Source organism: Oncorhynchus gorbuscha, linkage group LG03 (assembly GCF_021184085.1).
Source record: "Oncorhynchus gorbuscha isolate QuinsamMale2020 ecotype Even-year linkage group LG03, OgorEven_v1.0, whole genome shotgun sequence".
NCBI lineage: Eukaryota > Metazoa > Chordata > Actinopteri > Salmoniformes > Salmonidae > Oncorhynchus > Oncorhynchus gorbuscha.
The window spans coordinates 93366299-93386074 of NC_060175.1; the positions used below are offsets into that span (position 1 = coordinate 93366299).

The 19776-nt window shown below is 43.7% G+C and overlaps 1 protein-coding gene across 3 annotated transcripts in view; it reads right to left on the minus strand.

Moving 5' to 3' along the window:
- Positions 1-8145: 8145 nt before the first annotated feature.
- LOC124032260 (retinoic acid receptor gamma-A-like) overlaps positions 8146-19776 on the minus strand; it is a 123362-nt gene continuing 111731 nt past the window's right edge. For all 3 annotated transcript variants that reach the window (XM_046344519.1, XM_046344518.1, XM_046344520.1), the window contains exons 3-9: positions 19480-19628; positions 18537-18678; positions 12021-12184; positions 11119-11295; positions 10134-10338; positions 9695-9853; positions 8146-8671 (exon numbers count right to left, since the gene is read on the minus strand). In XM_046344519.1, the coding sequence (XP_046200475.1) occupies positions 8304-8671; positions 9695-9853; positions 10134-10338; positions 11119-11295; positions 12021-12184; positions 18537-18678; positions 19480-19628 (1364 nt within the window). In that variant the 3' untranslated portion in view covers positions 8146-8303. The remainder of the gene's footprint in view (positions 8672-9694; positions 9854-10133; positions 10339-11118; positions 11296-12020; positions 12185-18536; positions 18679-19479; positions 19629-19776) is intronic.

Here is a 19776-nt window from a genome sequence, read left to right on the forward strand (position 1 = left end):
TATCTTACCCTCCTGCCCCTCTTTATCTGCACCTCTCTCCTTCCCCAACTCCCCCTCTCCTTCATCTCCTCTCCTCTGCTCCCTCCAGCTCATGTCTGGGGTGACGGTAGCTAATTATAAAATCAATGATGCCGGGCTGCCTAGTTTACAGCCTGCTCTAAAACCTTAACTGGGAAATCAGTGGTGGATTGATGTCTCCCTCACTCTTTATCTGTTTTAATTAGAAATGTAAAAGATATGAAGAGCCAGAGGCATCTTACTAGGATTCGTCTCAAATGGCACTTAGTTTCCTATATAGTGCACTACATTTAATCAGAGCTCTGGTTAAAAGCAGTGCACTATACAGGGAAATTGGTGCCATTTGGGATACAGACATAGGCTTTATGACCTCTGCCAGGCAGGCTGCCTGCCCCCCAGCTCTCTTTGCCTCTCTTACCCAAATCACTTTTTTTCTTCCACTTTATTTCTTGTTTAATTCTCCACCCCCCTTTTTTTTCTTCCCTGATCCTTCCTAGTCTACCTTCCTCACCCGCCCTTGTCTGTGGAATATTCTCTCGTCTTTCTTACTTTCTCTATTACCCTTTTAAGAGCAGCTCTCTCTATCATTCCACTCTCTCTCCCGTCCTCCCTCTTCATGCTTGTCTCTTCCTATAGTGAAGGTTTGAAATTGATGATAACTGTTGAGGGTGAAAAACCCTCATTCTTATCTAGCTAGCTAAAGTAATGCTGCATCTAAAGTAAATCTGGCTACATCACAATGATGAAAAAAATAAGTTTGTCAGACTAATTATTTGCCTCCTTTTGAAATGTCATCGTGTTTGGTGTGACGTTGATTATAAACTCAGCAAAAAAAGAAACGTCCTCACTGTCAACTGCATTTATTTTCATCAAACTTCATGTGGAAATATCTGTATGAACATAACAAGATTCAACAACTGAGACATAAACTGAACAAGTTCCACTGACATGTGACTAACAGAAATGGAATAATGTGTCCCTGAACAAAGGGGGGGGGGGGTCAAAATCTAAAGTAAGAGTCAGTATCTGGTGTGGCCACCAGCTGCATTAAGTACTGCAGTGTATCTCCTCACGGTCTACACCAGATTTGCCAGTTCTTACTGTGAGATGTTACCCCACTCTTCCACCAAGGTGCCTGCAAGTTCCCGGACATTTATAGGGGGAATGGCCCTAGCCCTCACCCTCCGATCCAACAGGTCCCAGACGTGCTCAATGGGATTGCGATCCGGGCTCTTCGCTGGCCATGGTAGAACACTGACATTCCTGTCTTGCAGGAAATAACCCACAGAACGAGCAGTATGGCTGGTGACATTGTCATGCTGGATTGTCATGTTAGGATGAGCCTGCAGGAAGGGTACCACATGAGGGAGGAGGATGTCTCCCCTGTAACGCACAGCGTTAGTGAAGATCCCTTTTTGCCAGTCCTGTCTGGTCCAGCGACGGTGGGTGTTTCCATAGACAACGTTGTTGCCGGTGATGTCTGGTGAGGACCTGCCTTACAACAGGCCTACAAGCCCTCAGTCCAGTCTCTCTCAGCCTATTGTGGACAGTCTGAGCACTGATGGCGGGATTGTGCGTTCCTGGTGTAACTCAGGCAGTTGTTGTTGCCATCCTGTACCTGTCCACAGGTGTGATGTTCGGACAATCAGCTGTCTATTCTCTCTCCCTGTAGCATTGTCTTAGGCGTATCACAGTACGGACATTGCAATTTATTGCCCTGGCCACACCTGCAGTCCTCATGCCTTGCAGCATGCCTAAGGCATGTTCACGCAGATTAGCAGGGACCCTGGGCATCTTTCCTTTGGTGTTTTTCAGTCAGTAGAAAGGCCTGTTTAGTGTCCTAAGTTTTCATAACTGACCTTAATTGCCTATCGTCTGTGAGCTGTTAGTGTCTTAATGACCGTTCCACAGGTGCATGTTCATTAATTGTTTATGGTTCATTGAACAAGCATGGAAAGTTATTTGGATGTTTTTAAATGATCTTTGAAAGACATGGTCCTGAAAAAGTTTATATTCTCCTAAATAAGCATTTTAAGCCTTGAGACAATTGAGACATGGATTATGTATGTGTACCAATCAGAGGGTGAAGGGGCAAGGCGAAATATTTAAGTGCCTTTGAACGGGTTATGGTAGTAGATGCCAGACACACCGGTTTGAGTTTGTAAAGAACTGCAACGCTGCTGGATTTTTAACGCTCAACAGTTTCCTGTGTGTTTCAAGAATAGTCCACCACCCAAAGGACACCCAGCCAACTTGACACAACTGTGGGAATAATTGGAGTCAACATGGACCAGCATCCCTGTGGAACTCTACACAACCATGTCTGTATCAATTACTGATTTCAACTGCATTGCTACACTTTACACTTCAAAGTAAATCTCAGCTCTGTTAAATAAAAGTACACTCAAGAAAATACATATTTTTAACATAGTGATCAAGAAATAACATTAAAACAGAGTAATATGTCTGTGTTCTGTGATTGTTTGGTGTGATGTTGATGGAATATTCTCCTAACCTTCAGAAAATTGGACACTGGAATTTTCTTGCAACGTTCCAATAAAACATGTCTAGAACATTAATATTGAAGATTCTGAGAACATGGTAATCACATTCTGGGTAAATTGTGTTTGACATTAAGGGAATGGTATCTTGGAAACAGTCCTTGCACATCAATGGCACATTCCTATGAAAACATTAGACTCTTAAAGGGAAACATTTGTTGTTAGGTGGGTTACTGCCTACTTATATGTCTCCAGGATGTCCTTATAGCCCCTAAATGTTTCATCACACAGTCCCAAGTCATGACGTTTTCTCTCTTTATCACACACTCTGATCTAGCTTTTGTTCCTTATGTCTGGTCTGGTCTGATGCTATCATGCTGCTGGTCTGGTGCTGGTCATGCTGCATGGTAGCATGGTCTAGTGATTCCATGTTACTGGTCTGGTCTGGTGCTACCATACTGCTGGTCTGGTCTGGTGCTACCATGCTACTGGACTGGTCTGGTGCTACCATGCTACTGGTCTGGTCTGGTGCTACCATGTTGCTGGTCTGGTGCTACCTTACTGCTGGTCTGCTGCTGGTCTGGTCTAGTGCTACCATGCTGCTGGTCTGTTGCAACCATGCTGCTGGTCTGGTCTAGTGATTCCATGCTACTGGTCTGGTCTGGTGCTACCATGCTGCTGGTTTGGTATGGTGCTACCATGTTACTGGTCTGGTCTGGTGCTACCATGCTACTGGACTGGTTTGGTGCTACCATGCTACTGGTCTGGTGCTACCATGCTACTGGTCTGGTCAGGTGCTACCATGCTACTGGTCTGGTCAGGTGCTACCATGCTACTGGTCTGGTCTGGTGCTACCATGCTACTGGTCTGGTCTGCAGCATGGTAGCACAGTAATTGACCTAATCACTGGTTGTAGGATTGGAAAGGTGGTGCCTGTGCAAACCCTGTCCCTGGGGGTTTCCAACCCAACGTGTTACTGGGTTTGCCTATATGGGGCAATTTAGTGGTTCCTTGTAAAGCAGCTATTTAGTGGTTCCTTGTAAAACAGCTATGGACCTTATTCTAATCCCAGTCCCTCTTTATTGATCTGTATTTAATTATTGTTAATTATAGCAATCATATAATTGATAGAACCCCTGCCTCTCTCAGTTTATCACTCTCCTCTCTAGACTGCATCTGTTAATAAAAGCAAACGTATAGTGTACTGTAGTTTGAAGGACACTGTGTAGAAGCATGTATCTCTACCTTCTCTGATATTATATTGCTGCCATATTAGATGATTCTGATGATTAAAGGTAAACACCTTAACCCCCCGCTGCTATATTAGATGATTCTGATGATTCAAGGTAAACACCTTAACCCCCCGCTGCTATATTAGATGATTCTGATGATTAAAGGTAAACACCTTAACCCCCTGCTGCTATATTAGATGATTCTGATGATTCAAGGTAAACACCTTAACCCCCCGCTGCTATATTAGATGATTCTGATGATTAAAGGTAAACACCTTAACCCCCGCTGCTATATTAGATGATTCTGATGATTAAAGGTAAACACCTTAACCCCTGCTGCTATATTAGATGATTCTGATGATTCAAGGTAAACACCTTAACCCCCCGCTGCTATATTAGATGATTCTGATGATTAAAGGTAAACACCTTAACCCCCTGCTGCTATATTAGATGATTCTGATGATTAAAGGTAAACACCTTAACCCCCCTGCTGCTATATTAGATGATTCTGATGATTCAAGGTAAACACCTTAACCCCCCTGCTGCTATATTAGATGATTCTGATGATTAAAGGTAAACACCTTAACCCCCCGCTGCTATATTAGATGATTCTGATGATTAAAGGTAAACACCTTAACCCCCTGCTGCTATATTAGATGATTCTGGTGATTCAAGGTAAACACCTTAACCCCCCTGCTGCTATATTAGATGATTCTGATGATTAAAGGTCAACACCTTAACCCCCGGTGCTCCAATTATAGGATCCACAGAGCTAGAGAGAAGGGAGCACACCACCCTCTTATATGATGTCCTTGTTTAGCAAGACCCACAGACAGAGATTTATTGTCTGTGATACCCACTGCTTCCATGTCTGTGTACCAAATGGCACCACATCTGTTCTATAGTTGTCTGCTTCATCCTATTCTATGTGCGGGGTTTGTCTACATTGGCACTACTCTCTGGTTGGCCTGTGTAGCCACGGTGCAAGAGCGCCCTCTATTGTTATTCACTGTGCTGAGATGTGATCACACTGAAATGATCTTGTACCCAGCAGTGGTCTTGTACCCAGTGGTCTTGTACCCAGTGGTCTTGTACCCAGTAGTCTTGTACCCGGGCTCACGGCTCACTGCTGGTGAAGGGGCGGGGCTATCATTAAAAAAATGACCTGGTAATACATAATCGGAAGTGTAGTTTAAAACACATTCATAACAGTGTTGGAAGTAACATGTCATAACACAAGACACAAGACAAAACATTTTCCCATTCTGAGTCGAGGCTATTCCCGTAATAGAATGGACATTAACCTTCTTCTGACAGTATAAAAAGGTTCGCCATTTTGGTAAGGGCAGTTGGTCAACAATGGTCAGCCAGGTCTGTGATGGGTATTGTAATTTAATAGGATCTCTATGGTTATTCCCTCCGAGATATAAGGAAACTACCAATTGTTCAAACATTCACTATAAACACAGATGAAAACAGTAAAAGTAAAAGTAACACAATAAAATAATATGTTAATCTCACAAAAGTAATTTATTTATATGGCTTTTTCTTTGTATGAGTTGGTATGAACAGAAAATTGGACAATACCTTGGCCGTGTTTTACAGAAAATAACACCTGCATCAGAACCATGTTGTGTAACAACATAACCTCAGTGTTGTGTTTGCATCATGAATGCCTGGCAGGGCAGACAGAGAGGAGCGGTGATGAGGTCATCAAACCTCGCTTCTCTGCTCCGCTCCGCTCGCCGTATGACATCACAGCAACATACAGAGAACATTCACCCAATGGCAGAGGAGACATGTTAAAGCATTAACACACACTCAAATCAGGTCAAGAGGCCCACATTCAGAGAGTACTGCACAGTAGGTCACTCTCTCTCTACTGCTGGGAGGCTGTCGCATTCCTGTTCATATTGCTTCACAGAGAGACTGCATACAAACCTCTGTACTGTAAGTAGCCAGCCAGCTGCACTATCACCAGCTGGTTACATATTGACAGACATTTTGGCAACAAAGACGATTGAGAAGAAATGAAATATGAGAACACAAAACGCTGAGAGAGAATATCATACAACCTTACAAAGACATGATGATATAATGGCTTTTAGTTGAGAAGGCAGTTGGTTTCTTGGATGCCAGCAGCACAGGTCAGGCATGGCAGAGCAGTGACAATGCTGCAGGCCAAATCTGGTCTGAGACAGGTTTGGTCTTTTCACACTAGCGAGCCAAGCCAAGCCAAACTGAGCTGTACAGAGCTGGCCTAGTTATGCACTCACCATAGTTGTTGGAACCGTGGACTGAAGGACAATGTGAAGTCAGCACAGTTTGGGTTAGGTTGTCATGATAGTGTGAAAAGGGTAACAGACTGGCATCCAGGCCATTTGTAGACTAGTCATATATCTTCTATGTACACAGAGATAGGGGTTAACTGGACAGATCCAATTGACTGAGTCAAAAATACACACACATAAATATTGCCTGTTTCTAGCAAACATGCTAGGGTTTGGTCCTTACAGAGAAGCCCTGAGAAGTCTGTTTCTATGTCGTTGTCCATAACAGATCCTGGTTCCGTGGGTGTGTGTGTGTGTTTTTGTGTACGCAATATTGTCTGCTTGTGCACATCGTCAAATAGTAATTTAATGTGACAGACATCTGATGATTTCTGTTGAGATAAGATTGGCAGTGACGGTACTGTCAATATTGGACAATAAAGTTGTATTGTATTGTAACTTTGCTAGCGTTGCCTGATTTAATATTGTTGTATTGTATTGTATTGTAACTTTGCTAGCGTTGCCTGATTTAATATTGTTGTATTGTATTGTATTGTAACTTTGCTAGCGTTGCCTGATTTAATATTGTTGTATTGTATTGTATTGTAACTTTGCTAGCATTGCCTGATTTAATATTGTTGTATTGTATTGTATTGTAACTTTGCTAGCGTTGCCTGATTTAATAAAGTTGTATTGTATTGTAACTTTGCTAGCGTTGCCTGATTTAATAAAGTTGTATTGTATTGTAACTTTGCTAGCGTTGCCTGATTTAATAAAGTTGTATTGTATTGTAACTTTGCTAGCGTTGCCTGATTTAATAAAGTTGTATTGTATTGTATTGTAACTTTGCTAGCGTTGCCTGATTTAATAAAGTTGTATTGTATTGTAACCTACTTTGCTAGCGTTGCCTGATTTAAAAACCGGATATCAAAGTGCTACATATATGGACAAGTGTCAATCTCTGTCTAAGCACCCGAACCAATATGGCACATCTGTTATAGAGCCGAGATTTAGTGTGTGTATGTGTGTGTTTGTTTGTGTGTCTAATTTAGGCGTGAATATTTGATGTGTGTTTGAGCACTGGTTGGTGTCTAGGGTCACTGACTCTGTTTCTGAAAATGAGTTGCGAACTTTGGCACAAAGACACACGTCCAATCGGCAGCATAGTTTGTTGTGTTGAAAGAAAGCACATGGATTAATGCCAGTCCCCTGATAACAACAAATCACAACTTGAGTCACTGTAACACAAGTTAACATTACTGAGTTGATTATTATCGACATCTACGGCGAGCAAAAGTGCCCAAAAAACACCAGTTGGAAAGGAGATTCAACTAGCGGTATGCCGGTTCTGATTCTAATTCCAAATCTCTCTATATCGCCGCTGGAAAACTCCTCAAACACAAAACCTAATCTGAAGAAATCAAAACCAGGATTACAAACAAAGACTAATAATATAATGGTATATAGATATGCAGGGACTTATTCAGAAATTGAAATAAAAATAAAGAAAATAAAACAAGAAAAATTAAAACATTTTTAAAAGCCCAAAAAATTAATTAGCATTTTCAGTTTGGTTTCATTCTGTATTTCTTTTTGAGAAGTGTGCTTTGCTTGGCATCCGTATTTACTGTTCAGTTCATGCTGTCTGGTTTGGACATTCCTCTATATAGATACAAACAAGAAGATAGTAAAAAATTTGACATTTGCTTCGTCAAAGATAGTATTCTTGTCATCTTCTCTCTTCTCTATATCACGAGTCACAAGTCCAGACGGTTGCATCATGTGGATTCTCCGTCTCTCGTTTTATTATAGTCTCACTGCATGGCACTTGTCAAGAACCTGCGAGTCAGGGAACCTGAGTTATAGTGTCTATACAGGCACCCATATGGCTCTGCTGTCCTGTCCTTCCCTGTCCTTTCCTTTCCTGCCCTTTCCTACGCTGTTCTGTCCTGTCTTTCCCTGTCCTTTCCTTTCCCGCCCTGTCCTATGCTGTTCTGTCCTATCCTTCCCTGTCCTTTCCTTTCCTGCCCTTTCCTACGCTGTTCTGTCCTGTCCTTCCCTGTCCTTTCCTTCCTGCCCTGTCCTACGCTGTTCTGTCCTGTCCTGTCCTGCCCTGTTCTGTCCTACGCTGTTCTGTCCTGCCCTGTCCTACGCTGTTCTGTCCTGTCCTGTCCTGCTCTGCTCTGTCCTGCTCTGTCCTGTTCTGTGTGTGTGTGTTTGATTACGTCAGTTAGTGTGTGTGTTTGAGTGTAGAGTCTGCATATCTGTGATATCTCTCCTCCTCACTGCGCCCTCCCGGCATGGTTCTTCCTAGCCCCTTCGCTGCTACCCTCCAGAGCCCAGGATTCCCCCTCGCTGTCCGAGCCCCTGTCCCGATCCTCCTCCTCCCCATCATCATAGTCATCCTCATCTTCCTCCTCTGGGGAAGGCTCTGTCCCCCAGCTGTCCTCCTCGTCCTCAGCCTCAGTCTTCATGGTGGTGGGGGGCTTGGAGGAGGCTGGTGGAATGGGTGGAGGGGCAGGCGGTGGGGAGCTCTCTCCACTGCTCTCTGTTTGGTCCTCGAATGCTTCTGGGTTCTCTAACATCTCCCTGATCAGAGGAGGCATGGGGCCTGGGATCTCCATCTTCAGAGTGATGGCTCTCTCTGCCCCTGGATAGACAGGACAAAGAGAAAAGAGAAACGTTGGCATCATATCTGGAAAGTGATTCCTTTTAAACTCTGCCTCTCCTGTCTGTGCCCTTCCGTTCTGTACCTTCTCCAATTCTTGTATCCCAATCTTATTCTAACTGTCTTGTCAGAAAAATAATAAAATACAGAGAGAGAAAAAAGTCTACAACCCACCCTTGATGTTCAATACAGTTTGGTTCAAATCTTAGCATATCTTCAATGTGTGTCAAGACAATTTGGTTCAAATCTTAGCATATCTTCAATGTGTGTCAAGACAATTTGGTTCAAATCTTAGCATATCTTCAATGTGTGTCAAGACAATTTGGTTAAAATCTTAGCAAATCTTCAATGTGTGCCAAGACAATTTGGTTCAAATCTTAGCATATCTTCAATGTGTGCCAAGACAATTTGGTTCAAATCTTAGCAAATCTTCAATGTGTGCCAAGACAATTTGGTTAAAATCTTAGCAAATCTTCAATGTGTGCCAAGACAATTTGGTTCAAATCTTAGCAAATCTTCAATGTGTGCCAAGACAGTTTGGTTCAAATCTTAGCAAATCTTGTGTGCCAAGACAGTTTGGTTCAAATCTTAGCATTTCTTCAATGTTGTCAAATCTTAGCAAGATCTTCAAATGTGTGTCAAGACAGTTTGGTTCAAATCTTAGCATTTCTTCAATGTGTGTCAAGACAGTTTGGTTCAAATCTTAGCAAATCTTCAATGTGTGCCAAGACAGTTTGGTTCAAATCTTAGCATTTCTTCAATGTGTGTCAAGACAGTTTGGTTCAAATCTTAGCATTTCTTCAATGTGTGTCAAGACAGTTTGGTTCAAATCTTAGCATTTCTTCAATGTGTGTCAAGACAGTTTGGTTCAAATCTTAGCAAATCTTCAATGTGTGTCAAGACAGTTTGGTCCAAGTCTTAGCATGTCTTCAATGTGTGTCAAGACAGTGTTACAGGTGCTCTAATGGAGGATTCTCGACTCTAATCCACTGTACTAATACTGACCCTTAGTGCTGATGCCTCTGAGGTCAGTGATCTTCATCAGCATGCGCGGGAACATGTGGGGTTTGTTGGGGCGTCTGCGACGTGCGTAGATCTTCAGGGCCTCCAGGAGGGGCTCCTGCAACTTGTCCACCTTCTGGGGCTCTTCCAGGTCCATACGGTCTGAGAGATGGACGGGGGAGAGGACAGAGTTATATACACAATACATGATAAACAGGACACATTCATCACAGTAGGATTTATGTAATTGCTGATTGATGTAATTGACGAAGTGTAAAGTATAGTGTATCTAAACTATTTTACCTCCAAATTTCTACTGTTATTGTAACTGAGTGAGGAAGTTATCCCGGGCTAACATCTCACAGACATTTAGCTCTGTATGTGCTCTTAACATTGTATTGACTGGCAGTAAAATCGTGTTAATCCCCTCGGGGTGCAGTACCTCCAGAGATGAGGGAGATGGCGCTGAGGAGGCCCGTCTCTGTGTCGTCCATCTCCAGAGGCAGCAGCTGGCCAGCAAAGGCAAACACCAGGTCTGTGAGCGGGCCGAAGCCTGCGTTGTGCATCTGGGTCCGGTTCAGGGTCAGCCCGTCTGAGAAGGTCATGGTGTCCTGCTCTGGAGTGTAGCGGGTGCAGATCCTCAACATCTAGGAGTGAGAGAGAGAGAGACACATATGAAATGTCTTCATTATTTTAGAACTTTGGTGAGTGTAATGTTTACTGTTAATTTTTTATTGATTATTTCACCTTTGTTTATTATCTATTTCACTTGCTTTGGCAATGTAAACATATGTTTCCCATGCCAATAAAGCCCTTAAATTGAATTGAGAGATAGAATTAGAAAGAGAGAGAGAGAGAGAGAGAGAGAGAGAGAGAGAGAGAGAGAGAGAGAGAGAGAGAGAGAGAGAGAGAGAGAGAGAGAGAGAGAGAGAGAGAGAGAGAGAGAGAGAGAGAGAGAGAGAGAGAGAGAGAGAGAGAGAGGTGGGGGTGGGCGGTTGAAGACAGAGAAAGAGAGGGGGGAGTATACCATAAATAAAATTGATTATCTGCATACCACAGGAAGTGCATACCACAGGAAGTCTGATCCATATAGTAGGCTATGTTTACAATCATTTCGCTACACTCGCTACACTCGCATTAACATCTGCTAACCATGTGTATGTGACCAACTTGATTTGATTTGTTCTCCATCTATTGTCCATAAAACATCTTCAGCGATTCAACTATCCCTCCATGCAAAGTTATACTTGCAATGCCACCTCTATCCACTGAGAGGCACTGTCCTCTTATCATTACATTTACACATGGCTTTCTGAGTACCAGTTATTATATAATGGGAACCTTTCGACAGATCTCAACTATGACTGGTGAGACTTTATTTGATAACACAGAGGGGGTTGAGGGGATGGGAAGAACCAGGTAAGTACCAGGATATCCAGGCAGGCTGATTTGAGGAGGGTGATCTGGTCAGCGATGGTGAGGGTGGTGAAGCCGGGGAGGCGCTTGGCAAACTCCACGATCTTGATGATGCACTTGGTGGAAAGCTCACTGAACTTATCCCACAGCCCCAGGTCCAGCTGCACGCGCTGCTCTGCACTGGAGTTCTGGAGGACGGAGGAGATACAGAGAGATATATTATGAGCATGGTGGAGACACAGACAGGGTTAAAAGACAGGGTTCTTACTCAGCCAGCTCTCACAGTCTCACATCAGAATTAGACGTCCGTACATGTTTGTCAAACGTAACATTTCGAACTCTGAAATCTTCAAGTTAGGTATAAACTCCGAAGGGGTAAGGTAAGGGTTAAGGATAGGCTTAAAACTCAAATCTAAAAAACAACTTTCTATCGCAGGATTCAAACATGCACAAGAGGCAGATGCTTACGCCCATCCACCATTCACGTCCACAACACCTTAGCAAAACCAAAACCTACTTGAAGGTAACAGCGCTCACTGTTGCCCCTAGTGGACGGTTTCTATGTAATCTCCCATCGTCCTCAGACATGGATGGACGTTGTATACTGACTTGTATCACAGAGGACCTGGCTGTCTGACTAGACATCAATCAGCTAGAATAATAATATAACTGACTGAACATCAGCCAACCAGGTAGAATGCTCTCACAGTCTTACTTTACACCAACCCATCACCTTACCCCTGCTCTCACAGTCTTACTTTACACAAACCCATCACCTTTCCCCTGTTCTCACACACTGACCATTGGAGAAATAAGATTTACCCTAAACTGGCCTTTTGAGTTGGGAAAGTATACATGTTCATAGCAGATTTGTGTCCGTATGTTCGAACAGAAAGATGTGTGAGACTCTCACGGTGTGGTATTTGCCCAGCTGCAGCAGTGAGGGGAAGGTGTCTTGGTGGGCTTTGCTGACTTTGTTGACCAGCTCCTCCAGTTCTCCACTCAACTCATAACTCTCTGGCAACACCAACTCCTCCTTCACGTCTTTCTTCTTCTTGTTCCTGTCATTACGCACCGCTGAGGGGCGGGGAGGTGTGTGTGGGGGGAGGAGGTGAAGAAGAAGAGGAAGAGGAGGAGGAACACACAACATGTGAATGAGAATCTCAGTGACAACATGAATCAGTCATGATATGTAGGCCTAGCCCCTGATGCTCTGCAATTCAGTGATGTTACAAACCAGTTATTAAGCCATAGTATACAATACAGCTTATAACAGTACTTCATTAAACAAAGTGATGACACTATCTCCCATTCTCTTCCTCCCCCTCTGCATTGAGGTATTCCTGCTACCAGTCACTTATCAGCCCTGTTTTACAAACCACCTCAACCACTCCAGTACCCCTGCACATTGAATAAGGTACTGACACTGACCTGTAAATACAACCACTCCAGTACCCCTGCACATTGAATAAGGTACTGACACTGACCTGTATATACAACCACTCCAGTACCCCTGCACATTGAATAAGGTACTGACCTGTATATATTACCACTCCAGTGCCCCTGCACATTGAGTAAGGTACTGACACTGACCTGTATATACAACCACTCCATACCCCTGCACATTGAATAAGGTACTGACACTGACCTGTATATACAACCACTCCAGTACCCCTGCACATTGAATAAGGTACTGACACTGACCTGTATATACAACCACTCCAGTACCCCTGCACATTGAATAAGGTACTGACACTGACCTGTAAATACAACCACTCCAGTACCCCTGCACATTGAATAAGGTACTGACACTGACCTGTATATACAACCACTCCAGTACCCCTGCACATTGAATAAGGTACTGACACTGACCTGTATATACAACCACTCCAGTACCCCTGCACATTGAATAAGGTACTGACCTGTATATACAACCACTCCAGTACCCCTGCACATTGAATAAGGTACTGACACTGACCTGTATATACAACCACTCCAGTACCCCTGCACATTGAATAAGGTACTGACACTGACCTGTATATACAACCACTCCAGTACCCCTGCACATTGAGTAAGGTACTGCACATTGAATAAGGTACTGACCTGTATATACAACCACTCCAGTACCCCTGCACATTGAATAAGGTACTGACACTGACCTGTATATACAACCACTCCAGTACCCCTGCACATTGAATAAGGTACTGACACTGACCTGTATATACAACCACTCCAGTACCCCTGAACATTGAATAAGGTACTGACACTGACCTGTATATACAACCACTCCAGTACCCCTGCACATTGACTAAGGTACTGACACTGACCTGTATATACAACCACTCCAGTACCCCTGCACATTGACTAAGGTACTGGTACTGACCTGTATATACAACCACTCCAGTACCCCTGAACATTGAATAAGGTACTGACACTGACCTGTATATACAACCACTCCAGTACCCCTGCACATTGAATAAGGTACTGACACTGACCTGTATATACAACCACTCCAGTATCCCTGCACATTGAATAAGGTACTGACACTGACCTGTATATACAACCACTCCAGTACCCCTGCACATTGAATAAGGTACTGACACTGACCTGTATATACAACCACTCCAGTACCCCTGCACATTGAATAAGGTACTGGTACTGACCTGTATATACAACCACTCCAGTACCCCTGCACATTGAATAAGGTACTGACCTGAATATACAACCACTCCAGTACCCCTGCACATTGAATAAGGTACTGACACTGACCTGTATATACAACCACTCCAGTACCCCTGCACATTGAATAAGGTACTGGTACTGACCTGTATATACAACCACTCCAGTACCCCTGCACATTGAATAAGGTACTGGTACTGACCTGTATATACAACCACTCCAGTACCCCTGCACATTGAATAAGGTACTGACACTGACCTGTATATACAACCACTCCAGTACCCCTGCACATTGAATAAGGTACTGACACTGACCTGTATATACAACCACTCCAGTACCCCTGCACATTGAATAAGGTACTGGTACTGACCTGTATATACAACCACTCCAGTACCCCTGCACATTGAATAAGGTACTGGTACTGACCTGTATATACAACCACTCCAGTACCCCTGAACATTGAATAAGGTACTGACACTGACCTGTATATACAACCACTCCCGTACCCCTGCACATTGAATAAGGTACTGACCTGTATATACAACCACTGTACCCCTGTTAACTAAGGTACAACCATATACTTCCAGTACCCCTGCACATTGAATAAGGTACTGACACTGACCTGTATATACAACCACTCCAGTACCCCTGCACATTGACTAAGGTACTGACACTGACCTGTATATACAACCACTCCAGTACCCCTGCACATTGAATAAGGTACTGACCTGAATATACAACCACTCCAGTACCCCTGCACATTGAATAAGGTACTGACACTGACCTGTATATACAACCACTCCAGTACCCCTGCACATTTAATAAGGTACTGACACTGACCTGTATATACAACCATTCCAGTACCCCTGCACATTGACTAAGGTACTGACACTGACCTGTATATACAACCACTCCAGTACCCCTGCACATTGAATAAGGTACTGACACTGACCTGTATATACAACCATTCCAGTACCCCTGCACATTGACTAAGGTACTGACACTGACCTGTATATACAACCACTCCAGTACCCCTGCACATTGAATAAGGTACTGACACTGACCTGTATATACAACCACTCCATACCCCTGCACATTGAATAAGGTACTGACACTGACCTGTATATACAACCACTCCAGTACCCCTGCACATTTAATAAGGTACTGACACTGACCTGTATATACAACCACTCCAGTACCCCTGCACATTGAATAAGGTACTGGTACTGACCTGTATATACAACCACTCCAGTACCCTCGACGTTGAATAATGTACTGACACTGACCTGTATATACAACCACTCCAGTACCCTCGACGTTGAATAATGTACTGACACTGACCTGTATATACAACCACTCCAGTACCCTCGACGTTGAATAATGTACTGACACTGACCTGTATATACAACCACTCCAGTACCCTCGACGTTGAATAATGTACTGACACTGACCTGTATATACAACCACTCCAGTACCCCTGCACATTGAATAATGTACTGACACTGACCTGTATATACAGTACCACTTGAATAATGTACCAGACCTGTACCCCCCTGCACATTGAATAATGTACTGACACTGACCTGTATATACAACCACTCCAGTACCCTGCACATTGAATAATGTACTGACACTGACCTGTATATACAACCACTCCAGTACCCCTGCACATTGAATAATGTACTGACACTGACCTGTATATACAACCACTCCAGTACCCCTGCACATTGAATAATGTACTGACACTGACCTGTATATACCTCTATATACTTGCATTCTCTTTCTTTAACTCACATCGTAGTTCTTGTATGGTTTTTATTAAAATTTTTGATTATATTTTCTATTATTATCTATATTATCATTATTATTGTCTATATTTTCATTATCTATATTATCTATATTATTATTATCTATATTATTATTATCTATATAATCTCCATTATCATGATCTATATTATTATTAACTACATTATTATTATTATCTATATTATTATCTATTTTATCATTTGTATCTATATTATTATGATCTATATTATTATTATCTATATTATCTATATGATTTGTATCTATATTATTATTATTTATATTAATATATCATTATCTATAGTACTGTTATCTATATTATTATCATCTATATTATCATAATTATCTATATTATTAATATCTATATCAATACTATCTATATTATTATTATTTATATTAATATTATTATTATTATTATTATCATTGAATAGTTGGGAAAGAGGTCTCAAGATAAGAATTTCACTGTTCTGTTTTACACCTGTTGTATCCTGTGCACGCGGCGAAACAACTTTGACACTTGAAACTTGAGTTAACCATTGAGTTGACCAGTAAGCATGGCCTCCCTCCCTCCCTCCCTCCCTCCCTCCCTCCCTCCCTCCCTCCCTCCCTCCCTCCCTCCCTCCCTCCCTCCCTCCCTCCCTCCCTCCCTCCCTCCCTCCCTCCCTCCCTCTCTCCCATTCTTCCCTTCCTCTCAGGATATCCAGAAATAGCAGAGGGACAATGTGATCTCAGTCCTGACACACATCCCACACAAACATTACACCTATATACATGTCCCATGGGCAAACTGCCTGCCACTCACTCACACACACTGTTACACTCACATCACTTACAATCCCTGAAAGTAGAGCCCTGTGTGGCTGAAAGTGCTACAGCTTCTGTCTTTGTAACAACAGAAGTATCAGTTGGTGCCAACTCATTCACCACTGAGATGACAGTGTGAATTAAACATGGAAGGTGTTGGCAATGTGAGGGTGTGTTGAGAGTGAGATGACTAATGAAACAGGAAGACAGAGGCTGTCACAAATGGCACCCTATGCCCATAGGGCTATGGTGAAAAGTAGTGCACTATATAGGGAATATGTTGCCATTTGGGACTTAAGCAGACTCATTTTGGCAACATGATTAGTCATAAGGTTGGTACTGTGCCCAGTCTTTCCAAATCACTACCCTGCTGTTTCTCCTCATACTTCCTTTTAGGTCAGTGGTCACCAACCTTTTCTGAGTCCAGATCACTTTCTGAGTCAAAATGCTAGCCGAGATCTACCGTTCAGATTTATTTTTTAACATGACCTAAACACGTAAGCCTATGCATCATTAACCAATTAAAACAGTTCTGTGAGGTTTGTGCAATAGTAAGTCTGAGAGTGTTTCCACATATAGTCCTCTTTAAAAGAACCAATCTCAGTCCTCTTAAAAGTGAACTCTGGGGTGAAAAAGCTGAATAACTCAGTTCTCTTTGTATTCACACTGCCCCTTGCCTTTGAATGAGGACTCAACACTTTTTTTTATTCCCACCAAATATGTCTCACACTATTCCAACCCCACAATTGAATAACCAGTTTATGAAGCTCTCTTAGCCTACAGATCACATCTTACAAACAAACAATCAAAACAAGCAATCAGAACTGAACTCCATATACACTACAATTCATCCCATCCCACATCTCTCATCTCATCCCACATCCCTCAGCCCCTCTTACGTCTCTCATCCCATCCCACATCCCTCATCCCATCCCACATCCCTCATCACATCCCACATCCCTCAGCCCCTCTCACGTCTCTCATCCCATCCCACATCCCTCATCCCATCCCACATCCCTCAGCCCCTCTTACGTCTCTCATCCCATCCCACATCCCTCATCCCATCCCACATCCCTCAGCCCCTCTTACGTCTCTCATCCCATCCCACATCCCTCATCCCATCCCACATTCCTCAGCCCCTCTTACATTTCTCATCTCATCCCACATCCTTCATCCCATCCCACATCCCTTAGCCCCTCTTACGTCTCTCATCCCATCCCACATCCCTCAGCCCCTCTTACGTCTCTCATCCCATCCCACATCCCTCATCCCATCCCACATCCCTCATCCCATCCCACATCCCTCATCCCATCCCACATCCCTCAACCCCTCTTACATCTCTCATCCCATCCCACATCCCTCATCCCATCCCACATCCCTCATCCCATCCCACATCCCTCAGCCCCTTTTACGTCTCTCATCCCATCCCACATCCCTCATCCCATCCCACATCCCTCATCCCATCCCACATCCCTCATCCCATCCCACATCCCTCAACCCCTCTTACATCTCTCATCCCATCCCACATCCCTCATCCCATCCCACATCCCTCATCCCATCCCACATCCCTCAGCCCCTCTTACGTCTCTCATCCCATCCCACATCCCTCATCCCATCCCACATCCCTCAGCTCCTCTTACGTCTCTCATCCCATCCCACATCCCTCATCCCATCCCACATCCCTCAGCCCCTCTTACATCTCTCATCCCATCCCACATCCCTCATCCCATCCCACATCCCTCATCCCATCCCACATCCCTCAGCTCCTCTTACGTCTCTCATCCCATCCCACATCCCTTATCCCATCCCACATCCCTCAGCTCCTCTTACGTCTCTCATCCCATCCCACATCCCTCATCCCATCCCACATCCCTCAGCCCCTCTTACGTCTCTCACCCCATCCCACATCCCTCATCCCATCCCACATCCCTCATCCCATCCCACATCCCTCAGCTCCTCTTACGTCTCTCATCCCATCCCACATCCCTCATCCCATCCCACATCCCTCAGCCCCTCTTACGTCTCTCATCCCATCCCACATCCCTCACCCCATCCCACATCCCTCAGCTCCTCTTACGTCTCTCATCCCATCCCACATCCCTCATCCCATCCCACATCCCTCAGCTCCTCTTACGTCTCTCACCTTCCTTGGACATGCCGACCTCAAAGCACTTCTGCAGTCGGCAGTACTGGCAGCGGTTCCTGGTGACCTTGTTGATCTGGCAGTTCTTGTCTCGGTGGCAGGTGTACACCATGTTCTTCTGGATACTGCGTCGGAAGAAACCCTGGAGACATCAACAGATATATATAGATATATATATATAGATAGATTGGAGAAATAGAGATAGAGAGAGAGAGAATGAGAGTGTGCGAGCGAGAGAGAGAGAGAAAGAGAGAGAGGAGAGAGGAGAGATGGAGAGAGAGCGATAGGAAGAGAGAAAGAAAGAGAGAGAGAGAGAGAGAGAGAGAGAGAGAGAGAGAGAGAGAGAGAGAGAGAGAGAGAGAGAGAGAGAGAGAGAGAGAGAGGAGAGAGGAGAGATGGAGAGAGAGCGATAGGAAGAGGGAAAGAGAGAGAGAGAGAGAGAGAGAGAGAGAGAGAGAGAGAGAGAGAGAGAGAGAGAGAGAGAAAAGAGAGAAAAGAGAGAAAAGAGAGAAAAGAGAGAAAAGAGAGAAAAGAGGGAAAAAAGAACAGATTAAATACTATATAAGGAGTGACATTGTAACGGTCACACACTGAGAAATTAACAGAGAGAATGAATATGAAATATGGTTGAATGGAATAGAATGAACGACATTGTAACGGTCACGTATCCGTCTGCTTTATTTCAATCTTTCATGCCTGTCCATTTTTCAAATTCACAACAGAAACATTTAGTATGTTTTGTACTGTTATGATTTCCTCATCCAGGATTCTTTATGTTACATTATTATGGTAATGTCTCAATATCATGATCTTCTATACTTTCACTTTTATGTCTCACAGTTTTTTTTGTGTGTGTGTCTTGTCAGTGTTAAGTTTGAGGTTTGTGTGTGTATTTGTAGTGATGATGATGAGGAAGATGAAGATGAAGCAGGGGCTTCCTCACCTTGCAGCCCTCACATGAGCTGACTCCGTAATGGTATCCAGAGGACTTGTCCTGGCACACGAAGCAGGGTTTGTAGATGCGTGGTGGGGGAGGTGGAGAGGGAGAGCTGGGGACCATCTCGTCAGAGCTGGTGCTCTGGGTCTCCACCGCTACAGAGAGAAGAGTAAAGAGGTTTATTTGTTGATTGATTTTATTACATTTTAGCTTGCAGTCGAATAGAGTTGTTAGCGAGCCTTCAAGGTTAGAACACACCAATTAAAGACAGGCGATAGGTTTTGGCTGACTATTGGTGGGGAG